Genomic DNA, 27,308 nt, shown 5'->3' with positions numbered 1-27,308 from the left:
TGCACCCAATCCCGCCGCTGCCGCAGGGTAAGTCATTTGCTCCAGGGTGTTCATGCCTGCTGCGCTGGCGGCTGTATGCTTTTTTTACAACTCTTCACTTAAGTAGCAGGGCTTGCCAGCCAACAGGCTGTCCAGCCAGTCAGCTACAGGAGCGTCATCCCCCTGTCAATCTTGGCTCCACCAGGAAATCCTGGTGGTGTCAAGATACACTAATACCCAGCGAATGGAGAGGGGCGGGGGAGAGCGGAGATCTATCTATCTATCTATCTATCTATCTATCTATCTATCTATCTCATATCTATCTATTTCCCTAAATATATGTCTATCTATCTAATTATATCTATCTATCTATCTATCTATCTATCTCATATCTATTTCCCTATATCTATCTATCTAATTATATCTATCTATCTATCTATCTATCTCCTATCTATCTATCTATCTATCTATCTATCTATCTATCTATCTATCTATCTATCTATCTCATATCTATCTATTTCCCTATATATCTGTCTGTCTGTCTATCTATCTGTCTCATATCTATCTATCTATCTATCTATCTATCTATCTATCTATCTATCTATCTATCCTCTATCTATCCATCTCATATCTATCTATCTATCTATCTATCTATCTATCTATCTATCTATCTATCTATCTATCTATCCATCTCATATCTATCTATCTATCTATCTATCTATCTATCTATCTATCTATCCTCTATCTATCTCATATCTATCTATGTATCTATCTATCTCATATCTATCTATCTATCTATCTATCTATATATCTCATATCTATCTATTTATCTATCTATATATCTCATATCTATCTTTCTATCTAATGTCTCTCTCTATAGAGCTATACAATATCTATCTATCTCATATCTATCTATCTATCTATCTATCTATCTATCTATCTATCTATCTATCTATCTATCTATCTATCTCATGTCTATCTATGTTTCTATCTAATATCTATCTATCTAATATATTTCTATCTATCTCATATATATCTTTCTATCTAATGTCTCTCTCTATAGAGCTATACAATATCTATCTATCTATCTATCTATCTATCTATCTATCTATCTGGTAAATAAAATTTAGGCCGTGCTCAATAATTATTATCAGTAAGAAGCATAAGTAATTTACTCTGGGTTATAAACTGAGGGCTTTGTTACTTCTAGAGCTTAAGAGCATGTCTTGTTTTTGGTCACAGCAGGACAAGGAACCTCTGATTCGTCTCATCCCTTCTACTCCCATGGGTGACAATAGTGACCTGCTGCACCCTGGGCTGCCACCTCCCAACCAGGGGTGTCTTTCACTGAGGGAGGGAGATGACAGAGCAGTCAGGGACAGTGCACCATGTGTTACAGAATTAGGAATCATTGCTCTCCTTCTGTCAGACTGTGCCCTGAGGGAAGAGAGATGACACTGAGAGGCTTCATCTGATGTCCACACAGGGTTACAGGAAGGCACAAGCATCTTATACAGAAGAGATGACTGCTGGATTCTTCTTAGGAGTCAGGTGAACTGAGGACTCAGGTGAGAAGGATTACAAGGACAACCTTCAGGTGAGAGCAGACATCACTTACTGACAGTGGAAATCCTGTCCATTACCTGTGGCAGTGGGACAGAACTGAGGTGACAGGAGATGAAGGTCCAACACAATGAAGAGGACTTACAATAATACTTTGTGAATACGACTTCTGTTCTCTCTTATTGATCTATCAATCATATATAGTTGCTTTAAAGGGGTTTGTTTTGTTTATTGTCAGTGTGACACTTCTTGGAAGATCTCTGTTGTCACTGGCAGTTCTCACTTTCTTATCTCTGATTCTTGATGCACAGACATAGCAGAGCTGAATTTGTCATTTTATATCTATTTCTATGAAATAGTCCCCAAGAACTGATCATCAAGTAGCAATATAGGTTTACACCTAACAACTACCGTGTTTCCCCGAAAATAAGAGAGTGTCTTATATTAATTTTTGTTCAAAAAGGTTTACGTTTTTTACATGTATAGCTGCCTGGACACTATTTAAATTGACTTTTTTAATTAACTGTTAGCAGGGCTTAATTTTGGAGTAGGGCTTATATTTCAAGCATCCTCAAAAAGCCTGAAAAATTGTTTTGCATCCTCAAAAATTCTGGAAAATCATGCTATGTCTTATTTTCAGGGTATGTCTTATTTTCAGGGAAACAGGGTAGTATGATAAACTTTACTATATATGTTTGTAAATTCGCTCACTCTGGAAACTACTGTTACATTCTGTTGTTTGTATACATTGTTGCAATAATATGGCATGCAGATGCAACATCATTCTTCAGGGCTTTATGGTTAGTACACTGTGATGGCCATCAATCATAGGGTGTTTTCACATGGGAAGGAATAAGTATTTCTGCGTCACAATATTAGCCGCATGGGACTTGAATTCCGCACCTGTTAAAATCCGCGCGTCTCTATTTCAAAACTGCAAGATTCAATTCTGCATTGGAAAAAGCTTTCTTCTGCGGAATGAAGGACGTCTTGTGGAGTTATTCTTGCGGATTCCTTACTTTTAGGAGATGTAAAGTCGCACTTTATGTCTGCAGAAAGGAATGCAAGAAGTTCTGCAAGACTTTACACAGAACGCAGTCTGCAGTTAAAAATGCAACCACACTAGTTGGCAAAATTCCCATGTGTGCAGGTTTCCTGCAGCCAAATACCACCCTGTGTGAGAGGTCCCTTAAGATAATGCAGTAGGTATAGTGGCAGTTCTGTAAAGCCACAGATGACAAATTATGGTAAGACCTTAAGCATCTGCAGATGGTATTTCTTTAGCTTCACTCTACATGATGTGACGGTGCGCCGTACTAGAAAGGTGGTTGATTTAGACTTGAAGTATTTTACAATGGCTTTTGTTGTCTTAAAGGGGTTGTCCCGCGGCAGCAAGTGGGTCTATACACTTCTGTATGGCCATATTAATGCACTTTGTAATGTACATTGTGCATTAATTATGAGCCATACAGAAGTTATCAGAAATTATTCACTTACCTGTTCCGTTGCTGGCGTCCTCGTCTCCATGGTGCCGTCTAATTTTCAGCGTCTAATCGCCGGATTAGACGCGCTTGCGCAGTCCGGTCTTCTTCTTTTCTCAATGGGGCCGCTCGTGCCGGAGAGCGGCTCCGTGTAGCTCCGCCCCGTTACGTGCCGATTCCAGCCAATCAGGAGGCTGGAATCGGCAATGGACCGCACAGAAGCCCTGCGGTCCACCGAGGGAGAAGATCCCGGCGGCCATCTTCACCGGGTAAGTAAGAAGTCACCGGAGCGCGGGGATTCAGGTAAGCGCTGTGCGGATTTTTTTTTAAGTCCCTGCATCGGGGTTGTCTCGCGCCGAACTGTTGAAAAAAAAAAAAACCCGTTTCAGCGTGGGACAACCCCTTTAAGCTTTTAAATGTGTTAAGATAACTTTCTGTGCTGTGATGTCACAATTAAGGCAAAATTTGGCCCATCTATACATGTGTAGAAAGATAGATATGAGAGATGGATAGATGGATGGATGGATATGAGATGAATAGATAGATAGCTGTATAACTAGGATGGCCCGAGGTCCTCCAGAAAAGGAGCCCCTGTTATTGAGCAGCTCTCCATTCCGGGACGCTATTATATAACACTCATTTTCCCTAAAGAGAATACTGTATGAACAGGGATTGTGCTTTTGGCGCGGCCTTTATAACTATAAACTCATAAAACTGTCATGGAACCTGAACAGAAGTGCCCAGATCCCACATGAGTCCTTTTGCATAGGAGCCATAAAGTTTCTGACTTCGTCAGACTCTTTGTGTATTGAGAAGCATTACTTCTAGGGGAGAATACATCTATATGCACGGAATTGTCTATACTATTTCTTCGATCACATTTGTACGGAATCAGATGCAGAAAGCTTCTATCTGCCTTCTATATGAAATGAGAAGTATACAGAGATACAGTTCAGGGCTAAGGCGATTGTACGGCCCAGGGGCGTACCTAAAGGCTCAGGGGCCCGGGTGCAAAAGTTCAGCTCGGGCGCCCCCACAGGTCCTATTTTCCCCTCGCCCCGTATCTATGCCTGAGGGCCAATATCCATGTGCGGATTTTATTTATAAAATCCGCACGTGGCCCCCGCATGGGAGATCCGTGCATCTTACTGCTTATAGGGATGCATTGGCATCGGTAAGGCAGCTAAAAGCATGCAGATGGGATTCCTTCCCGGTTTACAGGTCACACGCACAGGAAGAAATCGCAGCATGCTCCATTTTCCTGCGGATCTGCCACACGGGTGGCTCCCGCAGCTTCCATTGAAGTCTATGGAAGCTGTTTGTATCCGCGGCACAGCCGCAGCTGTTTTTGTACTGTGCCACGGATACGCGGGAGAACAGTAGATTTTTTAAATATTGGAGCTCGTGCACGCGGCACGCTGCCGGTGTGCCAAGGACGTCTGCAGACCGGAAGAAAGAAAATCCGGTCAGCACGGTGGGGAGCCCCGCAGCGTCCGGAGAGGTGAGTATAATGTATTTTCCCCCTCCATGTCCGCGGACATGCACGGATTTCACTGCGGGATTCAGCAATGTGCGTGCAAGTGGGCATGAGGCCTAAGAGAGAGAGATAGATACATAGATGGATAGATACATAGATGGATAGATAGATAGATGGATAGATAGATAGATAGATAGATAGATAGATAGATAGATAGATAGATAGATAGATAGATAGAAGAGAGATATATATGAGAGAGATAGAGAGAGAGATAGGAGAGAGATAGATAGCTAGATAGATATAGATAGGAGAGAGATAGATAGACATAGAGATAGGAGAGAGAGAGAGATAGATAGATATGAGATAGATAGATAGATAAATAGATAGATATGAGAGAGATAGATAGATAGATAGATATGAGAGATAGATAGATAGATAGATAGATAGATAGATAGATAGATAGATAGGAGATAGATAGAGAGATGGATAGGAGAGAGATAGATAGATAGAGAGATAGATAGGAGAGAGATAGATATGAGAGAGAGAGAGAGAGAGAGAGAGAGAGAGAAATAGGAGATAGATAGATAGAGAGATAGGAGAGAGATAGATAGAGAGATAGATATGAGATAGATAGATAGATATGAGAGCTAGATAGATAGATAGATAGATAGATAGGAGAGAGATAGATAGATGTGAGATAGATAGATAGATAGATAGATAGGAGAGAGATAGATAGATGTGAGATAGATAGATAGATAGATAGATAGGAGATAGATAGATAGGAGATAGATAGCTAGATAGGAGGTAGATAGATAGATAGGAGATAGATAGATAGATAGGAGATAGATAGATAGGAGATAGATAGCTAGATAGGAGATAGATAGATAGATAGATAGATAGATAGGAGATAGATAGATATGAGATAGATAGGAGATAGATAGATAGATATGAGATAGATAGATAGATAGGAGATAGATAAATAGATATGAGATAGATAGATAGATAGATAGATATGAGATAGATAGATAGTTAGATAGATAGATAGGAGAGAGATAGATAGATAGGAGAGAGATAGAGAGATAGATAGATAAATAGATATGAGATAGATATGAGATAGATAGATAAATAGATAGATATGAGATAGATAGGAGATAGATAGATAGATAGATAGATATGAGATAGATAGATATGAGATAGATAGATAGATAGATAGATAGATAGATAGATAGATATGGGATAGACGGATATATAGGAGATATTTGCCTCTTAATTGCAAATAGTGCAGAGGGGCGGAGAGAGGGTGGAGAGGAGGCAGAGAGGGGGCGGGAGCTCAGAGCACTGCTTCCGGCTTTTCTGGCCTCCTCCCCCTGCAGAGAGAGATGCCGTATATCGGCTGGGCGAGAAAACCCAGCCGATATACGATCATTTGAATGCGCCCTCAGGGCGACTTCACGTGAGCGTATTTGCTTGCATATTTCCACATGAAAAATTTGCGTGCACAATATGCAGAGAATAGAACCCTATGACATCAATGGGTTTATTCATATTACTTACGAGTGCAAAAATATAGAACCTGCTCTATCTTTCTCTACATTTGCGCACCAAAATTGTTGCATTTGCGATTGTTTTATACATGTGAGGAAAAATAGGTGCCTGTTAGTCCCCGCAGGGATGAGGAGACTTCCCGAGGGTTCCCTTTACCACCGTAGGGACTAATAGGAATTTACAATGGGACATTTAAAATCTGTTTCTGGGCAGCACATTTTAAATGTCCTGCTGTAAGCAGCAGGTATTCCTCCTGCCCCACCGTTGGGCAATTCCCCAGCAGTGTGAGGCAGTAGGAGACTTCCTCCACCTCTCTCCCCAAGGCATTTCCCTATAGCGGAGAGACAGTGGGCCGGGGTTACAGGGCTTCCCCAAGATCGCGAAGGAGGGGGTGGGGCTAGAAGCATCCACCCTCTAGCCCCGTCTCTCTAGCCCAACCCCTCTATCTTTGCTATGGGGAATTCCTATGAGAAGCACTATAGCCCCACTCCTCTCTCTCTAGCCCCACCCACTCTCTCTGCACTACGGCGAGATACCTTATGGATTCACAAAGCAGGGAGAGATAGAGCAGGGCTATGGGTTAATCTCCCATAGCAAGGAGAGTGAGCGGGGCAATGGGGGATTAACCCATAGCAGGGAGAGAGAGAGAGCAGGGCTATGGGTTAATCCCCCATAACCCCGATCTCTCTCTCTCTGCTATAGGGAAATCCCAAAGCCCTGTGGGGCTTCTTCTCCTTCTCCTCCTTGAGCAGCTGTCCATTTCCGCGATTTTTAGCGCAGTATAGGTGCAATTTTTTTCATGCACCTATACTGCACTAAAACAGTGCTCGTGTGAATGAGACCTTAACCTCTCTCCTACTTCTTCTCTCTTCTTTGCTGACCCTCTCTCCGTGACACATAAACTGACTTTGGTACTCACATTTTTCTTTTTCTCCTTTCCACCGCACTGGCTTCTCTCTGATGTTCCTTCTTTCCTAGAATAGACTGACTTAAGCTCCACCCACACTCCCTTTTATACCATCACTCTCACCAAACCCGTTGGAAATACTTAATCTCCAATCCCGGAACCCCAGAGGCATGATAGGTGGGTAGGTTGGATTTTGCCGAGTCATGCGGGGTTAGGTTGCAGGAGCACACAAATTCAATACACAACAGCACATTTAGGCCGCTGTCAGATGAACAATTTTTTTTTGCGTGCCTATGTGCGCAAAAAAATTGCATCTATTAGAACCATTGGTTTCCTATGAAGTGTTCACATGTCCGTTTTTTAGAGGCGCAAATACTCGCACATGCAAAAGATGTGTGCCCAGAATGCAAGCCGGTGAGGTTTGTACTGCGCGTAAAGACATTGTGTGATGTCCCGTTAATCCCCACGGGGAGTCCCCTCATCACTGAACACTGTGACAGCACTGTCACAGTGTTCAGTGATGATGGGTCTCCCTGCGGGGACAAAAGAATCCCCTGCCACAGCTGTCACAGAGGACCACGATGCTATCCCATTGCTTTCAATGGACCCAGCGCTGCAACCACCCCATTGAAAGAAATGGGATGAAGGCAACCCCTGCAGCAAACATTTTTTGGGGGAGTGGGGGCTTGGGGCTTGGAATATAAGCCCTAACCTGAAAATCATCCCTAGCTGTAGGAAAAAAACAAAAACTAAGCTCACCTAGATGCACTGTCTGGCTCTTCTCTCCATCCCCAGCAGTCTTCTTCTGTATTCTGGTGGCAGGGATTGAAAAATTCCCGCCTCCAGAAAGCACCAGCTCTGATTCATGCGCTCAGCTGTCATTCAATGGCTGACCGCTGTCTATGATTGGTCACAGTGCTCAGCCAATCAGAGGCAGAGCTTTCTAGAGGTGGGGATTTTTCAATCCCGGCCACCAGAATACAGAGGAAGACTGCCTGGGATGGGGAGAAGAGCCAGACAGCGCTTCTAGGTGAGTTAAGCTGTTTTTTCCTATAGCTAGGGATGATTTTCGGGGGGAGGGCTTATATTTCAAGCCCCCACCAACACCCCCTGGTTGCCTTCATCCCATTGCTTTCAATGGAGCGGTAGCAGCACCGGCCCCATTGAAAGCAATGGGATAACATCGCACTCCTCTTCCATAGCTGGGGTAGGGGTTTCCTTTGTCCCCACAGAGATGAAGGAATTCCCTACCAGAGCTGTGACAGCTGTGGCAGAGAAGCCCATCTACTCCCTATGTTTTCAATGGGGTTGGCGCTGCCATTGGCCCCATTGACAACAAGGTGAAGCACCTGGATGTGACAGCATCCAGGAGTTTCACATTCATGGAATCCCCTGCAGCAGCTATCAGAAGGATAGCAGTAGCGCTGGTCCTATTGAAAGCAATGGGATAGCATTGGGATTCTCTGCCACAGCTGTGACAGGGGATTCTTTCCTCCACATTGCAGTCCCATCACCACTGAACACTTTGACAGTGCTGTCACAGTGTTCAGTGATGAGGCGACCTTCGGGGAGCAGCTGCGCTTCTACAAGCATAGCAGCTCCAGTGAATAGGCATATGGAACTTTGCCCGTTCACATGTTTTAATTTGTCCACATGTAAAAAAAAAGCACTGAGCTTCGGTCACGCGCATTTTGCACAACCGTGGAGGCAATTTTTTTTTTTTTGCGCACATAGGCGTGCAAAAAAAACACTTGTCTGACCGAGGCCTTAAATTTGAGTGTGTGAGATACAAAATCGCTGCCGTACGCAGAAATAGGCCGGCTCACACCGCGATAAAACGCGTCATGAGTCACACAACGTTTGTTCAGTCGACTGAGCCCGGCCTTAGAGCACTTTAAAACATATCATTTTCAGGAAAACCTTTTGTTTCTACTCTTTTCTTTCCTGGTGTTTTTTTACGCATTTTTGTTTTTCTAACCAAAAATGCTCTGGCTGGAAGTTAGCTTGAAGACACCACAATATATGTCCTGTTTTTCTCACCTTTGCTGCATTTTTTTGGTTCTTACTGACTTTTCCAACACCCAGCATGCTCTAGGTATGACCAAAATATCTGCAAAAAAATCCACAACCTGTCGGGATACTGTAACACCACTTTCGTCCAATCCCCCCGCCCACCAGGGCACCCACGCTGGGACTATAAATAAAGACATGACAAGAATATAACTGTTGCAGGGTGGGAGTTGGTCCCAGCATGCATTAAAGGCTTGCGCCAATCATAACATTAACCAGAACTTCATTAACTACCTAACTTTTGCTTGGAAGCAAAATGATGGTTGTAGGCTAATCTCTGGGCAAGTCTGCCTTCCAAGCTGCCCACATCACCGATTACCAGGAAAACTGCCAGCTGCGACAATGACAAAAACAAAAACAACAATGACAAAATAATACCGCAAATTAGTAAATATCTTCAATTAGACAAATAGTAACTCAAAAAGCACCTGTTTTTTAACCAATGTGCAGAATACTGTTTGTTGTAAATTTGTATATGTCACTTATATATAAAAAAACAAATAAACACAAGTTGTCTCAATTGCCCTGAGGGAAACAAGGGAGGGGGGAGAAATGTCCTGACCGCAGACAACACTGCAAGAGACAGGAGATAAGCCCACTCCACCTCCCCTTTAGTGGCTGCCAGGAAAAGAGAGAGGCAACCTCCCCCTTAGGAAGGGAAGCATGTTTGAGCAAATTAACTTCTTCACAGTTGGTGCATTAGCACAGCCAAGGGGTGGGGATCAAAAGGGAGGGGTGGGGGTTGAGGAAGACCAAGGGTTTGGGGGTACTGTTGTACCTTGTCGACACCGGAAGCCAGGGGTGTGACAGCACTTAGCAGGAGGGGACGCCCTGGTCAGGCCCCTAGCTTCCGATTGGGTAGTACTGTGGCAGGGAGAACACCGAGAGCCGAGGTGTTGTGGCGACAGCAGGGAACACTGACAGTGGGGACAGCTTGTCAGCTTGTTTCCCCCTGATGCTGAAGCCAGGACCGAAGTCACTCAGCTCTCCACTGCTCTTCTCGGCGGACTGCTACCTTCACTCCCATCCCCCCGGTCGCCTGCTGCTGGCGCAGTATGCTGCAAATGTGCTCCATGCTCCTGTCCATGCCGCACTGCCAATCTGGGCTCCCGTTCCCCCTGCGCCCGCTGCAGCCAGGAGCGCTGTCACTAGGGTCCCGGCTCCACTCCCCGCTGGACTGTCATCTCCGCTACTAGTCCCTTGCAGCCGGGACAGCTGTCAGTATGGTCCACAGTCCTCTTCCGGTCACAAAAGCATGTGCGCTGTGGTTACCCCTGCCGCTGCTGCAGCAGGCGGGATAAGAGCTGTCGGCCGAGATGATGGGGACGGGTCGCCTTATATGCAGGGCTAGGGTTAGGGTTAGTTTAAGTGTTAGGCTTACATTATTACGTGAAAACAGCTAATAATGTAAGCCTAACACTTAAACTAACCCTAACCCTCCATCCACGGCAAACCCCACTCCCCACGCTGCTAGAACCTTGCTCCAGGCAGCCAATCAGTAACTTCTGGGCATACAGTGGGTGTATACAGCCCATCACTAGGTCTCCGCCCATACTTGTGGTGGAAACAAGATACACCACTACCAGGTTGGGTGCTTAAAAAGGAAGAGAGAAAGGGGGGTGCACACCCTTACCAACCCAGCAGTCCAGAGGCACTTTCCCAAAGTGGTCGAGCGCTCTGCAATTGCCAATTAATGCCGCAGCTTAGCCAATTTATAAATCCCGCCTCCATATCGTGGTGGCTGTTGATTGGTTCTTCGCCCTCTGCTCAGCCAATCAATGCAGCACTGGATGAACCAATCAAAGCCATTACATTGGTTCATCGAGCGCTGCATTGATTTGCTGAGCATTGCTGGATGAACCAATCAGAGCCATCGTTTTCTGCAGACGAGTCTCGTAACTAGGAAGTGATCTTCTGTGGGCGAGCGAGGACTGCAGGATGCCCAGCGGAGCTCCGGAGAGCAGCGGGAGAACTCGGACCAAGCCTGCTAGGTATGTTTTTTTGGAGTGCAGCTAGGACTTAGTTCAGGGGTAGGGCTTAACCCTCTCGCGATAAAATCGCACGAGGACAGCAGCGATGCAATGCGCAATTTTTTTGCAAAAAAACGCATCACGGACACTACAAAAGTGCGGGGACAAAGCTGCGATATCGCCACGATTTTGTAGCAGCGAAATAGCTGTCGCCCATGTGAAGGACACCTTACATCAGTTGATTGCTGTCAGGGCTTAACCCTTTCCAATCCACTGTCTGACCTCTGAAGACATTATGATTTAAGGCTGTACAGCTCCGATGTTGGCAGACATCCGTCGGGGCTCTCTTACTGTATATTGCCAGCCTCTCTGCTGTCAGAGCCTATCCAACGTGTCACCTCATGCAGTACTGGCTTCAGCCAGTATATAGCGCTGTTGTATAATGGCAGAAAAAGAGTAAGCCCCCTAGGAAAACCAGGATACAAATTGGATTGGAAAGGGTTAAACACATGGCCATGTTTTGCGACCGTAGCCGCAAAGCTTGACGAAGGGATACCATTGATTTAAATTATTTCGTTTTGACTAGTCGGATTCTCTTGCATTAACCCTTTGCAATCCAATTTGGGATTCAGGGTTTCCTAGGGGTTTTTCGCTTTCTGCCATTATACGATGGCGCCATCTGCTGGCTAGAGCCAGTACTGCAATATGTGACATGCTGGAGAGGCCCCCGACAACAGAGTGGCCAGTAATATACAGTAAGAATACCCTGCTGGACGTCTTCCGACATTGGAGCTGTACAGCCTTCAATCAGAATGTCTAAAGACGTCAGACAGTGGATTAGAAAGGGTTAATACTATGTGTGAGAAAAGATGGGGCTGGACGTATCTCTTTTTTTTTTTCACTTGCGCGCAATAGTGTGAAATTTAAAAAAAAGTCAAAAAAAATATATTTTTTTTACCTTGTTCATGAGCTTATATGCTCCGCAGCAGCGAGCCTATTTGCGCATGCGCCTGTCTGCCTTAGCCCTTATAATGTTGTCCATGGAAACAGGCCTTGCGTATTTTTCCACGCTCCTTCAGGCGAGCATATTTTTCCACGTTTTTGCATGCATAGAACCCATTGATTTCAATTTTGGTTCATTCTCATTCCTTTTTTTGCAGCGTGGTACTTGTGGGCGCCAAAAAAAATAGGTCCTGCTGTGTTTTCTGCTAATTTGCGCACTAAAGAGCCCCATAACAATCCACGGAAGGTGCGCAAATATGTATGTGCAGGTATGCACCAAACGCTGCGCTTAGAAGCCAGTTGCGCATGAGCGAGTGTACTCAGGAATACGCTTGTCTGAAGGAGCCCTTCTTCAGTCTGCACACTGATGCGAAGAGCAGCTGACTACGAGCCCCCTCCGGTAGGAAGCCCTGCTGGATATGAACACACCGGCCATATTTTTCCCAAATGTTAGAAGAACGTGCGAGCTACAGGCAGTGGACAAAGGTTGATTACACTGCTGTTCTAATCTCTCACCATGTGTGTTATATACTCATATATTAAAGTTTTATGAGCCATGAATGAGGATGTGATGGGTATAAGGGGATCATTCATTATAATGAAATAGAAGCGCCGTCATCACACAAAAGCCACAAATCATTAGCAGACAAATGTTGCCAAAACACTTCCCATTCGAGAAGTCAAATCTGTTCCGCAGCTGTGGGGAATGCCTTCAGAATATTTAGTACACGTTGCTGGCAAAATGCATCTTCAAGTGGTTTGCTGCGACTTAGGAAAATAATACTTAGGAATGAATTTACACTTCTAAATATTAGTTTAGTAAATTGCAGGTCGTCCCATAACTGACAGCAGCGAGGAGGCTCCAACTACACAGCGGGCTGCAAGGACTGGCTGATATCACTGTGGTACATGGGTATATTCACCCGTGTAATAATCAGCGTTCTTCTATATTCATGGGGGCCGAATCCAAATACGGCAACCAAAATTGTCTGCCAGGCCGGATAATGAAGTTATAGACATCGTAAGAAAGGAGGATATTCAATATTGTACCCTAGGCTCATGTATCAGGAATGCCTAACAGTACTTCTGGGGGAGAGGCAGTGATTTATCAGATGAGCAGGCTGAAAGATTTCACCAGGACATATGTGCAATTGCATAACGGTATGAAGGAAAGCGGATGCCTGCGATGCCGGCTGATTACTGCGGGAATATTACACCAGCGGACAGAAAAGACTTCTGCAGACATTGCATCTAATTTCCCGTACTTCCACGCCACTTCTGGAAGTTGTCTGTTATTACATATCTGCCACCCTGTGAAGTTATGTCCTGCTGCTAACTGTATGTTACCCTATTTAGGATTTATTGTGTATAAGGACATCTATAAAACATATTTAACCCGATAAGGATAAAGCAATTTTACGGCACTTGGTCCTGGGCTTTAATCCTGGCCGGTGGTAAAAATATGGTGCAGGATTAAAGCTCCTGCTCTTGCAATGAAGCAGGAGCAAGTCAAGTCCTCGGCTGTTAGTCACAGCCGAGGACCCAGAGGAGAAGGCAGCTGCTGCCTTCTCTCTTGCAGACAATGCACACAATGTAGTGAAGAGAGAAAGCGGAAGTATCACTTCTGTTATTCGACCCCGTAATCACATGATCATTGGGTGCCCCCTGTCAAGGTAGCGCTGCGGGGTCCTAACAGATCAGCTCTGCATGAGTATTGTAACTACAGGGGATTTTTTTTTGCCCTGTAAGGGTGACTACCCACTACAGTTTTTTTTTTCACTTCGAAATTCGCAGCATTCTTTTTTCTGCAGTGGTCTGCAGGAAGATCAGGACTCAAGTTCACCCAACAGAACATTACATGGAGTATCTTACTGCATTCAATGGCGGGAATTCCTCCCAAAGTCCATCTGAGTGTCATCATACCAGGAACACCCCACAAGACCTACCATTATGGCAATGCTTTCACCAAGTCATCCAGCCATCACAATGTGGTCCCTGACACAACTGCTCAGATCCTTACACTTACCCAACACACGACCTTCAAGAACTGACCTTTGACTTGTTGCCTTATATAACCTAGACCCGGACAGGTGCCGTCGTCACAATGTGTTCAGTTATTCACCTCTTAGTGGTTTCAGTGTTACGGCTGATGGGTGTACATCCAGAGTTATAAGGATGGACGGGTTTCACATATTGCAAATGTAATAAAGACCTTCTACATAATTTCATTTATACAAGTCCCAAAAGTTCATATTGGGTCCAACCAGTGAGAATATAGTGTAATATATATATATATATATTTGTATTTTCTGACACCGGTCTCAATTTATCACTTAAAGTGGTTTTCCAGGGAGAATACTATTGTTGACCTATCCTCGGGATAAGTCATCAATATTTGATTGGCTGAGGTCTGCCACTTCAACTAATTGTGTGCCCGGGACAGCGTTGCAATTACACAGAGGTCGGAGTGGAAGCAGCGGAAATCTCTGCTCCGCCCTCTGTGAAGTGGGCGGTGCTTGCATCTACAAGTGCAGCTCTCATTGGAATCAACGCGAACCGTGCCTACAGATACAAGCGCCAGGTACTCCACAGAAGGCGGAGCACTCCGACCCCTGTGTATTTGCAGCGTTTTTAGCGAGTGCACAATCAGCTGATTGGTTGGGGTCCTGAGCGACGGACCCCGGCCGTTCAACTATTGATAATCTATTCTGAGGATAGGTTATCCATAGTATTCTGCCTGGGAATCCACTTTAAAGCAGCGCCTACCGGTATACACTGGGTAGCGCTGCTCCAACCCCTGTGTATTGGCTGGCACTTGTCATTGCCGGCTGTGTAAAAGCTATGTGCAAGAAAAATAGGGCAAAGCCCATGTAGTGATATCACGCTAGAATACTGGTAGTCAAAACGAAACCATCGAAATCAACATGAGGAAATCAAGCCTGTGTGTTAAGTCCTTACGCCCCCATAACAATCATCGTTGGCTCGTTTGGTGTAAGCAACGCTCGTTCAGTCGTTCTCACTTATACAGCGGATGTGAATGACTGAACAATTCTTGTTTGATCGAGCCAACGATGTATCTGCCGGTATAAACAGGCTGCGTGAGAGCGAATAAGCTAGTGATGACGTCACTCGCTCGATCAAAACCAGAATCGGCTCATTTAAAAGAACCCTGGGGGCTCCTTCACACAGGCAACTTGGTGCACCCAAAATCGTTTGCGCAAACTGCATCCAAAAGCACCCATTGGGTTCATTGGGTTCATTGGGTCCATTGGGTTCATTGGGTTCATTGGGTCCATTGGGTCCATTGGGTTCATTGGGTCCATTGGGTCCATTGGGTTCATTGGGTTCATTGGGTCCATTGGGTTCATTGGGTTCATTGGGTCCATTGGGTTCATTGGGTCCATTGGGTTCATTGGGTCCATTGGGTTCCCTCACATGTAATGATTTTGCGGGTGAAAAAATATGCAACATCCTTCTTTTTTTCTGTGCATTTGCGCACCCAAGGCTCAATGGCAGTCTTCTGGGGGGGGCTCAATGAACGGCGCAATTTCAGAGGAAAGATCGATTACACCTGGAATTAAGTAAGCTGCCCCACCTACTAATTAGGCTGCCCTACCCATCACTGGAGGAGGTGGGCTGGGCCGGCAGCAGTGCACTGAGCTCCCGCCCCCTATCCGCCCTCGACACTCTTTACAATGGGAGGGGGTGGGGCGAAGCTAGGTTCCACCCCTGCCCCACCCCTCCCATTGCAAATAGTGGCGAGGGACAGGAGCTCAGTACACTGCTGCCGGCTCAGCCCGCCTCCTCCCCCTGCCTATGGGAGCTTCTAGGCAAAACCTATTGTTGGACGTAGCGCATAAACTCTATGTGCTATTTTGCCTGGCGCAAATTTTTTTAAAGGCTAGGTTTCAGATGGTTGCAATTTTTTCCTGATTTTTGGACGCAGCTAAATAGCGGCATATATATGGTTGTGTGAATAAGGCCTCACTGCAGGGCTTCCCCTCCAGACATATGGGGTGAAGTCACTGAAGTGGAGGAAACCTTCAAGAGTATCCAGTCTTGGAAACATCCAAGTGGAGCCTCCAGCTGTCCCTAATCTTATACCATCACATGACCAAATATACGCAGCTTTTTAGGTCGCGTATCAAAAAATTGCGACCATCTGAAGCCTTGGATTCCAAAGTATTCATTCAGATGAACGATTTTTGGGAGCGTAAAAAGATCGCCACCAGAAAAACGGTCGCTGATTTTATACACTGCGTCCAAAGATAGGTCTTTCCGTATAGCAAGAGACACGCTGGAAGCTCCCATAGCCTTCTATGGAGGCGGAAAAAAAGGAGGGAGTTTAGCAGCATCCAAGGCAAGGCAGAGCTTACAGGTGCCTCTATTTACGCATTAATATCCAAGGGTTTCTGCCGGCCGAGGGATTTTAAAGACAGAAAATACGCGGCTAAAGAAGCGGACTCGATCGCAGATCTTCTTCATTCATGCGATTTTACGGCACGTACGGCAACTATAAATACGCATACGGTCGTGTGAAAGAGCCCTGAGCTCAATGTGTTACATATTGTCTGAGCGAAGTACAACATTCGCACATCCTCACCCCCGGCGGGGTAGCGCTTGCCAATTACTTTGACCCAGGAAAGGAAATAAAAACCACTAAAGCCAATGAGCTGCAAAATGTAAGAATTGACTCCACAAAAACAAGAGTTCAGGTGTGACTGCAGCTACACTAATATCCTAATTACTGCCCCCCTGGGGGACCGGAGTCTTTGGGGAGTTGTTTGTAGCTCCTTAATACTGAAGTTGGCATTTTTTAAATTAGATTTAAAAGCAGTGTAAGCATTGATGCCCTTCTCTCCAGAAGAATCCTAGCAGCTCCAAAAGTCCAACCTCGTTCCCACGGTAGAGATAGTTGCAGAATCTATGTTCAAATCCAAGCCAGAATTCGCCTTCCTATCAATGGCAACGGAATTTTTGCGTTCACATGAAATGCAATTATGATAACTAACGCATTGATATCATTGGGTTCCATTCTCTCTGCTTAGCGCTAATGCAGACTTTTAGAGCGGTTTCACACGGGCGTATGCGTTTTTGTAGCCTTTTTGCACACGTATCGGCATATTTTACTGTACTTTTTGCACGTGTCATTTGCGTGCAGCCAACGCTCCCCCCTCCCCCGATGGCTATTTAGCCTGATGAGTTTCAGATGTGTTCTTTTTCTTGCGGAATTGCGCAGTATGGCAAGCATCGCACCGCGCACTGCATGTGCATTTGTGCCCCCTCTATAGACTTCTATGGGGACCTTCGGTGTGCAAATGCAACAGAAATAAAGCAGATTCTATTTTTTTTTGCGAGCGAGAAATGCACATGCAAAATCAGGAAAGTATGTATGAACCCATTGACATCAGCGGGTTCTAGTCTCTGCGTATTAAGCGTGTAAATATTATGCACACAAAAACAAGCCGAACTTTACTGGATACTTGAAATACGCATTGCAGCAAATAAAGACTTCCTGATGTGGAATCAGAGGGAAATGTTCCCATTGAAGTCAATAGGAGGCTGAAAAGTTGTGAGTGTGGTGGTTTCACACCTGCGATGGAGAATCTACTCTCCTGCTCTGATCACTCCGATTCCCCAACTGGCTGGCCTTTGAATGGAAGGAAAAGCGCTACATGCAGCACTTTCTCTTTCGGTATTTCCAGCCGCCTATATGATGGAACCGCCAGCCAGTCGTTCCGACACCGATGTGAAACCACCCAAGTGTTGTTTGATGGGAAGACAATCAGAAAGTGGTAAGTTTTAAGTAACATCTCATTAAGTAGTTAAGAAATGACCAAGTAGTTTATTTCCTTCTTAAGGAATTACAAGACGTTCAGAGTGCCTTAATGTTAACTGGAAGACTAATACTTAAAGCACAGTTTGCTGTCCTACTACTGGCTTGGGGAAACTAATTAATACATTTTGTGGTTTGTGTTTAGGGTATCAAGGGAAATGGGAAATGGCTCCATGAAACCCAAGCCACTGAGGCAGCCAGATGGCCAACTGGTGAACCTTTCTGTTAGTTCTTGCGGCAAACTTCGTAATAGCGATCCTATAAAAGGGAAAGTATGGGAACTGGAGAGACAACTGAAAATGAAGGATGAGGAGCTGATAAAGAAAGAACATACGCTTCACGAATTGCAGGACAAGTTCACCAAACAGACTCAAGTCATTGCCGAAATCACAGAGGAGCTTCAAAGCAAGTGCATCCAATTCAACAAACTGCAGGACGTTATCAGCTCTCATAGCGCCAACTCCTCACCGCCCACGTTTAAAATGCTGACGGCTTCGCCAACTACAAATCGCCATATGTCATCTTCGAGAGCCTTACAGACATCGCCATTTAAGACACTGTCAGGTTTTTTCAATAACAGCAAACGAAAAGGCGCTAAAGAGGGGGTCTCGGCAGAGCCCACCACGAGGACCTACGACCAAAGTAACTCACCAAGGTTTTCATTCGAAAAAGCTCGTGTTAGAAAAGACTCAAGGTAAGCCTTGTCTATGTATTCATCTGTCATGGTGGTCATGTCCACCGAGGCCTGGCGGTGACAGCTCTGCCTCTACTAATGGTGTGTTTGGCGTTTTGACTTGTTGCTCCTCATAAAAAGTGTGTATTTAATTTACTTTCACCAAGATCCAAAGTTATGGCGGCTTCCCTCGGACGGATTTCCGTGCAGTACACCGATTGATTTCAATGGGTTCATTCTCATTCTTGTTTTTGCGCACACTCAAAAAAAAATACAGGTTGGTCTATTTTAGGGCGGCCACAGAGGTGCGTATGCGCAAAAATGCACTCATTCGCGCTTTGTATTTGCATTGTGAATGTTGCGCTTTTGTGCATGCTTTTGCACTTTCTGCACTGACAGGGACATCACAAATGGGTGCAGGATACAGCCTTTCTGTGATTTGACAGGCCATGCAGCCTAATTAGTTCCAGTTGTGTGATTTTGCCCACGACATTCTGCAGTGTAATGTGCAAGTATCGGGGGCGAAGTTGTGCGCTAGAGCATTTTCAAAAACAAAACCAGTAGGCTCTATTTTCAGTGTATTGCGCATGCAGAAATACGTCCATGGGAATCCACCCTTAGGGCTTATTCACACGTCCGTATATCGGCAGGGTTTTCACGCCCGGCCGATATACGGAAGGAGGCGGGCAGTGGTACTGAGCTCCCGCCCCCTCTCTGCCCCTTTGCACTATTTGCAATGAGAGGGGTGGGGTCAGAGCTACATTCTGCCCGCCTCCGCCCCTTGCAGAAAGGGACACCATATATCAGCCAGGCCTGAAAACCCGGCCGATATATGGACATGTGCATAAGCCCTTAATGCGCATTTGTGCACCTATGGCCCCATAGGAGTCTATGGCGGGTGCGCAAATGCGATTTACACTGCGCAATTTTACGGGGAAAAGAACACATCTGGAACTAATTAGGCTACACGGCTTTTTAAATCATGGCACGGGTGCGTCCTGCACACATGTGACACGTCCTTGCCAGCGCAAATGAAAAAGCGCAACGTTCATGGTGCAAATACATTGATTAACGCTTGCATTCTTGCAATACACCCGTGTGAATCTGGCCTTAAACGCCAGGCTGGACAAGTCTATAATTTTGACTAGAAAATCTGCCCTCTACGTCTCTGTTATGGAAGAACACTGACAATTGATCTGGGCACCCAACAATTGCAGGGCATCTATCTCTTCCTCCGTCTACATTATATGGGCCGCATGTTAGAGAGCAGGAGGAGACCAGCAACTTCTTATATAGTTTTGTGGGAAAAGTATAAATTGTATTTCACTTATTTCAATTTCTGCTCTCTCTGGGTTTTGGAGTCCAGTGGGCGGTGCTACAGCCTTCTCTATATAAGTGTGCATCCAGAGGTAGCTGTCAATCACTTATAGCTCCGCCCACTGGACTTCAAACCCAGAGGGAGCAGAGATTAAAATGAATGGAATACAAGTTCTACTGAATCTTTCCCCATGGAACTCTATATAATCCGTTTGGCTCCTCCTCCTCTATAACGTCATGCCTGCGGGTCAGACTGATGTTCAATATAATAGATTCCCTTTAAGCGTCGACTGATTTTGCCTGATGTCCAACAGTGTTGAGCAGTGTCCTTTGTAGATGCTTCTCCAGTGCTCCTTCAGACGAACGTATTTGTGTGCATGCAAGACGCAGAGAATAGAACCCGTTGACTCCAATGCGTGCGCTCTCATTCTCCTTTTCTGCGTGCGCAGAAACAGATTGGACCTACTCTATGGGAGGTACGCAAATGTGCGCTCATCGCATGTACAGATGCGTAATAGAATGGAGCAAAGAACATTCCTGAAACTCATTAGGGTAATAGCCTTTTAAATTATGGCAGGGGTGTGTCCCGCGCCCCTGTCAACATGCGTGCGCAAAAACTACAGCAAAAATGCCCCTGCTCGCAGTACAAATGCATAGCGCTGGAGAGCGCGCAATTACACGTACATCTGTCTGAAGGAGCTCTAACTTGGATGCACAAAACACTAAGGGCGCTCTAACACGAGCGATTTATACCGCGTATTACACGCACTTGGCTTTTCATATGTAATACGCGGTAACTAACTTTACATTACTTTCATATGTATTATATGCGCATATGTAGGCAGCATACAGCACTATTTCTTTCGGTATTTTGTGACAATGGAGATTCCGTTTTCACGGCCGGCCGATATACGCTTCCATCTAACTAGTCCCTTCTTCCCACCCCCTCACCGGCTCTCTGCTTCTCTCCTCCACTCCTGCGTTTGCCATGGGAGGTTGAGGGGCGGAGCTACACTCCGCTTTGTCCTGCCCACTCCCATTGCTGGCTATGAACAAGGGGAGGGCCTTGAGCTTAGCTCCGCCCCCATCCCACACACTCCCATTGCAAACCGCTTGGAGGGAAGGGGAGAAGCAGAGAACCGGTGAGTGGTAGGGACGGCGTATATCGGCCGGGCATGAAAACCAGGCCAATATATGCACGTCTGAATAAGCCTAGAGATGTCTAATGTGCCTTTTGAATTGGCAGAATATTTCTACGCATAGCAAGACGCAGAGCTATGGAGTTCCGTGCCAAAGTTCGCAGGTCTACCTATAAATTTTGCTGCAGAATCGCAGACAGGTTTAAGCCATTTTCAATCCTGCATCCGCAGGCAGCCTACAGATTCTAGTGTAGACTTTTATGCATCTTCTGTGTAGAATGTGGAACAATCCCATCCGCACCCTATAGAGGTCGCTCTAGGCCAACTTCTTTTCTACTTTTATCACCTAACTAGACAACCATTTCCAGCTTGAAAATCAGGACTTAGACTCCGCCTTAACACCGCGAGTCCGGCTGCTTTCACATCTGCAGCGGGGGTCCCATTTGGGGAGACAGAAAGGGGAATCCCCTGGCCGAATGGATCCGTCTGAACAGCACAGCACGGACTACATTGACTATAATGGGGTCCATTCGGTTTCCGCTCAGCTGCCCGGAATTTTACAGAAAGAATTAGCATGCAGCGCTATTTCTTCCGGTATTTTGTGCTGGAACGGATTTGAACCCGGCCAACCTCCCTTATATCAGACTATAAAAAAATAGTTTTTGTAAATAAAGCAAAAATCTAATATTTTAATAGATTCCTAAACGCTTCTGAAGATATTTACTTAGATTTATATGACGAGTAACTATAGATGTAATGCAGCATTCAGTGGTATATATATATATATAGCGAGTAATTATAGATGTAATGCAGCATTCAGTGGTATATATATATATAGCGAGTAATTATAGATGTAATGCAGCATTCAGTGGTATATATATATATATATATATATATATATATATATATATATATATATATATACACATACATATATGGTATAGCGAGCTGAATGGATACACATCACTCGCTGCTGAATTCTTCTATGTTCATGTTTGCATGCACATGACATGGGCTCTGTTTTAAGTGCTCCCCATATGGATTGCTTTGTGACCTCCAGCCTCATTAGCAGCTAGTGCTGCTCAGGGAATATATATAGTGTCAGGTTGCATAGATTGCAAGGCAATTAGTAATGAATATACCTTTTTGCTGCATGGGTTAAAAGGCTTATTATTTGTGCCTTAATCGATATTTTTGCCTCCAGCCATATAGCTTTAATTGGTCTACAGTCAGACTTCTTGCAAGGCCTAAAGTTCTGTGGAATATGCAAACCACAAAGTTGTCCAACAGGGTGTGGTATGTTCATTTATTTCCGTCATGGCAATTACTTAGAGATTTGAGCATCGCTGCTTTTCTTCAGTCCCAGTGGTATAATAATCCCACTGTGATATCATATGACGTATGCAGAATGCCCATTATACAAGATCAGGAAACCATTCCTGGTAGAAAAGTAAGCCATAAATTATAGATCTATTTTTATTTTTGCCTAATTGCAGCACGGACACATAAATAGAAAGTAGAGGTAATGCAGCGAAGCCATTACGGTGTGTTACAATGCACTCTCTTCTGCAGACATTGCTGATGCTAGTTTCTACAACTTCTTCCAAGCACTAAACTTAAAGGGATCACGAATTAAGTAAATGCGCTCATTGTCAAAAACAATCCCTCCACTAGAAGAAGTTGTCGGAATCAAATAAAACTTTCCCTGTGTGATTGTAACGTTGATGTAAATAGGTAATTACAATGTCATTTATTGGGGAAAACTGACCCCTTGTAGAGAGGCTCTAGTACCCTGTTGTACCGCCTCTAGCTTGGATACAAGATGTGATTTGGGCAGGCATGGAGGCTCTAGTACCCTGTTGTACCACCTCTAGCTTGGATACAAGATGTGATTTGGGCAGGCATGGAGGCTCTAGTACCCTGTTGTACCGCCTCTAGCTTGGATACAAGATGTGATTTGGGCAGGCATGGAGGCTCTAGTACCCTGTTGTACCGCCTCTAGCTTGGATACAAGATGTAATTTGGGCAGGCATGGAGGCTCTAGTACCCTGTTGCACCGCCTCTCGTATGGATGCAAGATGTGATACGGCAGACATGGAGGCTCTAGTACCCTGTTGTACCGGCCCTACCTTGGATGCAAGATGTAATACAGGCAGATATGGAGGCTCTAGTGCCCTATTGTATTTCCTCTAAATGGGATACAAGATGTGATACAGGTGGGCATGGAGGCTCTAGTACCCTGTTGGGCTGCTTCTAGCTTGGATATAGGATGTGATATGGGTAGTCATGGAAGCTCTAGAACACTCTTGTACCGCCTCTATCTTGGATATAAGATGTGATACAGGTGGGCATGTAGGCTCTAGTACCCTGTTGTACCGCTTGTGCCTTGGATGCAAGATGTGATACAGGCGGTCATGGAGGCTCTAGTACCCTGTTGTACCGCCTCTAGCTTGAATACAAGATGTGATACAGGCGGGCATGGAGGCTCTAGTTCCCTGTTGTACTGCCTCTAGCTTGGATACAAGATGTGATACGGGTGGGCATGGAGGCTCTAGTGCCCTGTTGCACCGCCTCTAGTTTGGATACAAGATGTGATACGGCGGGCATGGAGGCTCTAGTACCCTGTTGTACTGCCTCTAGCTTGGATACAAGATGTGATACGGGGTGGGCATGCCGTTTCATTGGATACAAGGTATGATATTGGTGGGCAGGAGACTCTTGTACCCTATTGGGCCATCTCTAGCTTGTGTACATGATGTGATATGGGCAGACATAGAGGCATACAGTATCAGGACTCAAATTCAGGCAGTGGCTCTACCTGCTGAGATTGTCCTTGTTTCTTTGCACCTGATCCAGTTCCTGTTTTGGCTCCACCCTGTTTCCTTGATTGGGCATACTATAAAAGCCTGGCCCTTACTCCAGTTCCTTGCATGATTTTTGTGCTCCCACCCTTTAGTCAAGCTCCTCTACCTGCCTGCTCCTCATTCTACAATTGCCTCTTCTGTGTACCAACCTCTGGCTTCACCCTGACTACGCTATGTGCCTTCTTCTTTGTACTGCAAGAGAATCCAAACCTGCACCTTATTGTTACATACAGTTTCCATATGGTATCCCATGGCATATTGGTCCACATTTGCTGCAACTGATTGTAAAAACTTGTAGGTTGTCAAAATTAGCATCCCAGATGGTGCTATACAAGTGCCATTGGCGATAAATCTGTAAATTGGGCAGGCACTGAAGTGTAGCAATGTTGTGGAGACATTCCTGTGACACTCCTGTAAGCAGCCAAGCATTATCCTGCTGGAAAATGCCTCTTGGAAGCCACCATGAGAGGCAGCAGATGTCCTGAACATATCACTGAGCTGTCATTGTCCTTCTACTAGAGATGACCAACTGTCGTATATGATGGCCCCCCAGACCATCACACCAACAGGGGGCAGTGTGCCGCTCCACAGCAAAGGCAGGATTAAAGTGCTCACTCCAAGGTCTCCAGACACAAACATGGCCGTCGTCAGCGCCCAAAGTAAACCTGGAGTAATCCATGAAGACAACCTAGTTCCACTCCCTAGAAGTCCAGTTTTGCCCTTCACTGCACAACTGCAAACAGAGAAGACGGTGGGTGTCAAAGGCAGTACACGTAATGGGTGCCATGAGACTAAATGGCCAAGTGACCGGAAATGGTTCCGAAAAACCTAGGGTGTAATGATGGTGCCACCTGTCTGTGGATGGCAGACAACAAAATAGTTGAAGCTTCTCATGCTTGTCAAACAGTCCGATGAGCCTTTCTCCTGGTGGTCTGTCAAGGGGGTTTTCATGAGCATAAAGAGATCGCAAGTACTTCCAATAGTTTTCAATGGTTAAAGCCACATTGCCCTCGCATGCAAATCCCATGTAGATTGAAATCACTGCGTTACCAACACACTCGAGTTATATCCATATCGCTATTGGTCGGATCTCGCCCATCTCGTTTTGTGTAAATGCATATATATGAGTAAACCCTATAGGCTCCATTCAGACAACAGTATTGGGTCAGCATTTTGTATCAGTATTTGTGAGACAGAACCAGGGATGGAACCAATAGAGAAGAAGTACAATGGAAGATTTGCCCCTTTTCCATATTTCGGATGGCTCCCCGTCATGGCTTACAGATAATGTACTGTTGGAAAATACTGGCCAGTGCTCTACGGTCTGAAAGGGACCCAATTAGAGATGAGCGAGTGTACTCGCTAAGGCACATTACTCGAGCGAATAGTGCCTTAGCCGAGTATCTCCCCGCTCATCTCTAAAGATTCGGGGGCCGGCGGGGGTCGGGGAGCGGCGGGGGAGAGAGGGAGAGAGAGATCTCCCTTCCGTTCCTCCCCGCTCTCCCCCCGGCTCCCCGCCCCCCGCCGGCCCCAAATCTTTAGAGACGAGTGGGGAGATACTCGGCTAAGGCACTGCTCGCTCGAGTAATGTGCCTTAGCGAGTATACTCGCTTATCTCTAGACCCAATGTTGTGTTGCAATAATCAGGATGACGTTGGTAATCCTGATGACTTTTAAAATCCAGTTTCACATCTGCATTAGAACCTCTGGTTGGAGGATCCACCACGGATCCGGCGCAAAATACCGGAAGAAATAGCGCTGCATGCATTGCTTTTTCTTCCATCCAAAATCAGGTCAACTGAGCGGAAACTGAACTCCATTGTCTTCCATGGCGTCTGTGCTGCGCTGTTCTGTTCCATCCTGAGACGGAGCCACTTGGCTACAGGAATACCTCTTACCTCCTCCCTGAATGAACCCTTGAGCGCAGGTGTGAAACCCCCCATCGATTCTTACATTAACAATGTTTCTAATTTTTGCCTATTATTTGCCTCTTTCTTTGTTTTCAAGTGAGAAGAAACTGATAACGGACGCTTTATGCAAGAATCAATTTCTGAAGCACTTAGATCCTCACCAAATCTGGGACATCGTAGAATGCATGTACGAGAGAAGATACGCTCAGGCAGAATATATTATCAAGCAAGGTGAACCGGGCAGCCATATCTTCGTATTAGCCGGTAGGTGTTTATCTCTGCCTTGAACGTTCTGCTAGATGGAACCTGTCTTTATTATTGCTCCTAGCCTTCAGTTAGAGTTCAGCTGTGACTGCATCTAGTCATGGAGAAAAATAGAGCAGGTGATGCGGTCAAGAACTTACAGGCTGCACTCAATGTGTCCTTAAGTCAACAGATCGGCTAAAATGGAAGCTGGAAGCCAACAATGAAATACTGTCTTTCCATATAAAAACTTGTTATCCTCACACTATTTCTGGAGCCCTTGGAGACCACACTTGGTATCCCAATACTCTTAAGAGCTAGCATTTCACTGGCGTGCCTGCATTATGTATGCAAATCCTAACCTCAGCAAACATCCAGCCTTGCTGACGTTCGCGAACGTTTCCAAATGTATCTCGTACCCTTTACGGACTTCAGAAAATAATATTTTTTTCAAGGTTACTAAATTATAAATAGGATATCGACACAAATGTTTCATTTTACAGACTTGAGCCTGTCCTTCTAGAATGGGAGTGTTAACAAAAGTTGCAGAAGCGGCGTACGATTCGTATTCTTTTGACAATGACGTCAGAATGGTTTTTTTTATGGGTCGCATGCGGTGAGAAATGTTTCTGCCCACGAGAGTCTGGCACAAAAACTTTATTTTTATGACATTTTTGTAAGTGGGGTCTTTTCTACCCTTCAAGCCTATCCACACATTGAAAGCTACAGATGGGTCTTTGCTAATAGCTCATTTACTAAGGACTATGTCTTACATCATGCTGTACATGTCTGAGAGGCGATATTTGGAGCTTACTACAGCTGTAGTCACCATTCTGTAAATTGCCGAGCTTCGATTTTCCAGCATTCCATGCATTGCCTGTACAGAACTGGGCATCTTTAACGATTTTGGCATGCCTAGTGTTCACTTCAAGCGCTGTACAGTAATTACAGTAATCTCATGTAGTAAAATCAACTCCTGCAAAGTGCAGTGCTCAGCTGGCCAGGGTGTGTCTAACAGCAAGCTGTTCACATTCCAAAAGCAAACGGCAGAATTATGATTGCAGCTCTGGATAAAAGCAACATAAATAAAGCAAAAGTGTTTTTAAAGTTACCCAACACAGGTGAACATACATTAAATCGTAGATGAAGCAACAAATCATGCTTTGCATCCTTCTATTTTTGTATTACCTATACTGAATTGAAATAAAATACAGTGTACCCCTAGTGTAGTGGGACTTGTAAGCAAGTAATGGAGATGGGGCCGATTTCACTTCTGCGTCGAAACGTTTGGCTGAAGGTTCCATCGCAGATCTGGCTCAAAATATCAAAAGA

The 27,308-nt window shown here is 45.2% G+C and overlaps 1 protein-coding gene across 1 annotated transcript in view; it reads left to right on the top strand.

The window, feature by feature from the left end:
• Positions 1-1,502: 1,502 nt before the first annotated feature.
• The window catches only part of PRKG2 (protein kinase cGMP-dependent 2), an 88,009-nt gene continuing 62,203 nt past the window's right edge, over positions 1,503-27,308 (top strand). Inside the window, exons 1-3 of the mRNA XM_066574918.1 lie at positions 1,503-1,576; positions 17,976-18,524; positions 25,831-25,997. Coding sequence (XP_066431015.1) covers positions 17,989-18,524; positions 25,831-25,997 — 703 coding nt within the window. The 5' untranslated portion in view covers positions 1,503-1,576; positions 17,976-17,988. The remainder of the gene's footprint in view (positions 1,577-17,975; positions 18,525-25,830; positions 25,998-27,308) is intronic.

The sequence above is a fragment of the Eleutherodactylus coqui genome, chromosome 7, assembly GCF_035609145.1.
Source record: "Eleutherodactylus coqui strain aEleCoq1 chromosome 7, aEleCoq1.hap1, whole genome shotgun sequence".
NCBI classification, from domain to species: Eukaryota; Metazoa; Chordata; class Amphibia; order Anura; family Eleutherodactylidae; genus Eleutherodactylus; species Eleutherodactylus coqui.
This window is presented reverse-complemented; position numbering and strand designations above follow the sequence as displayed.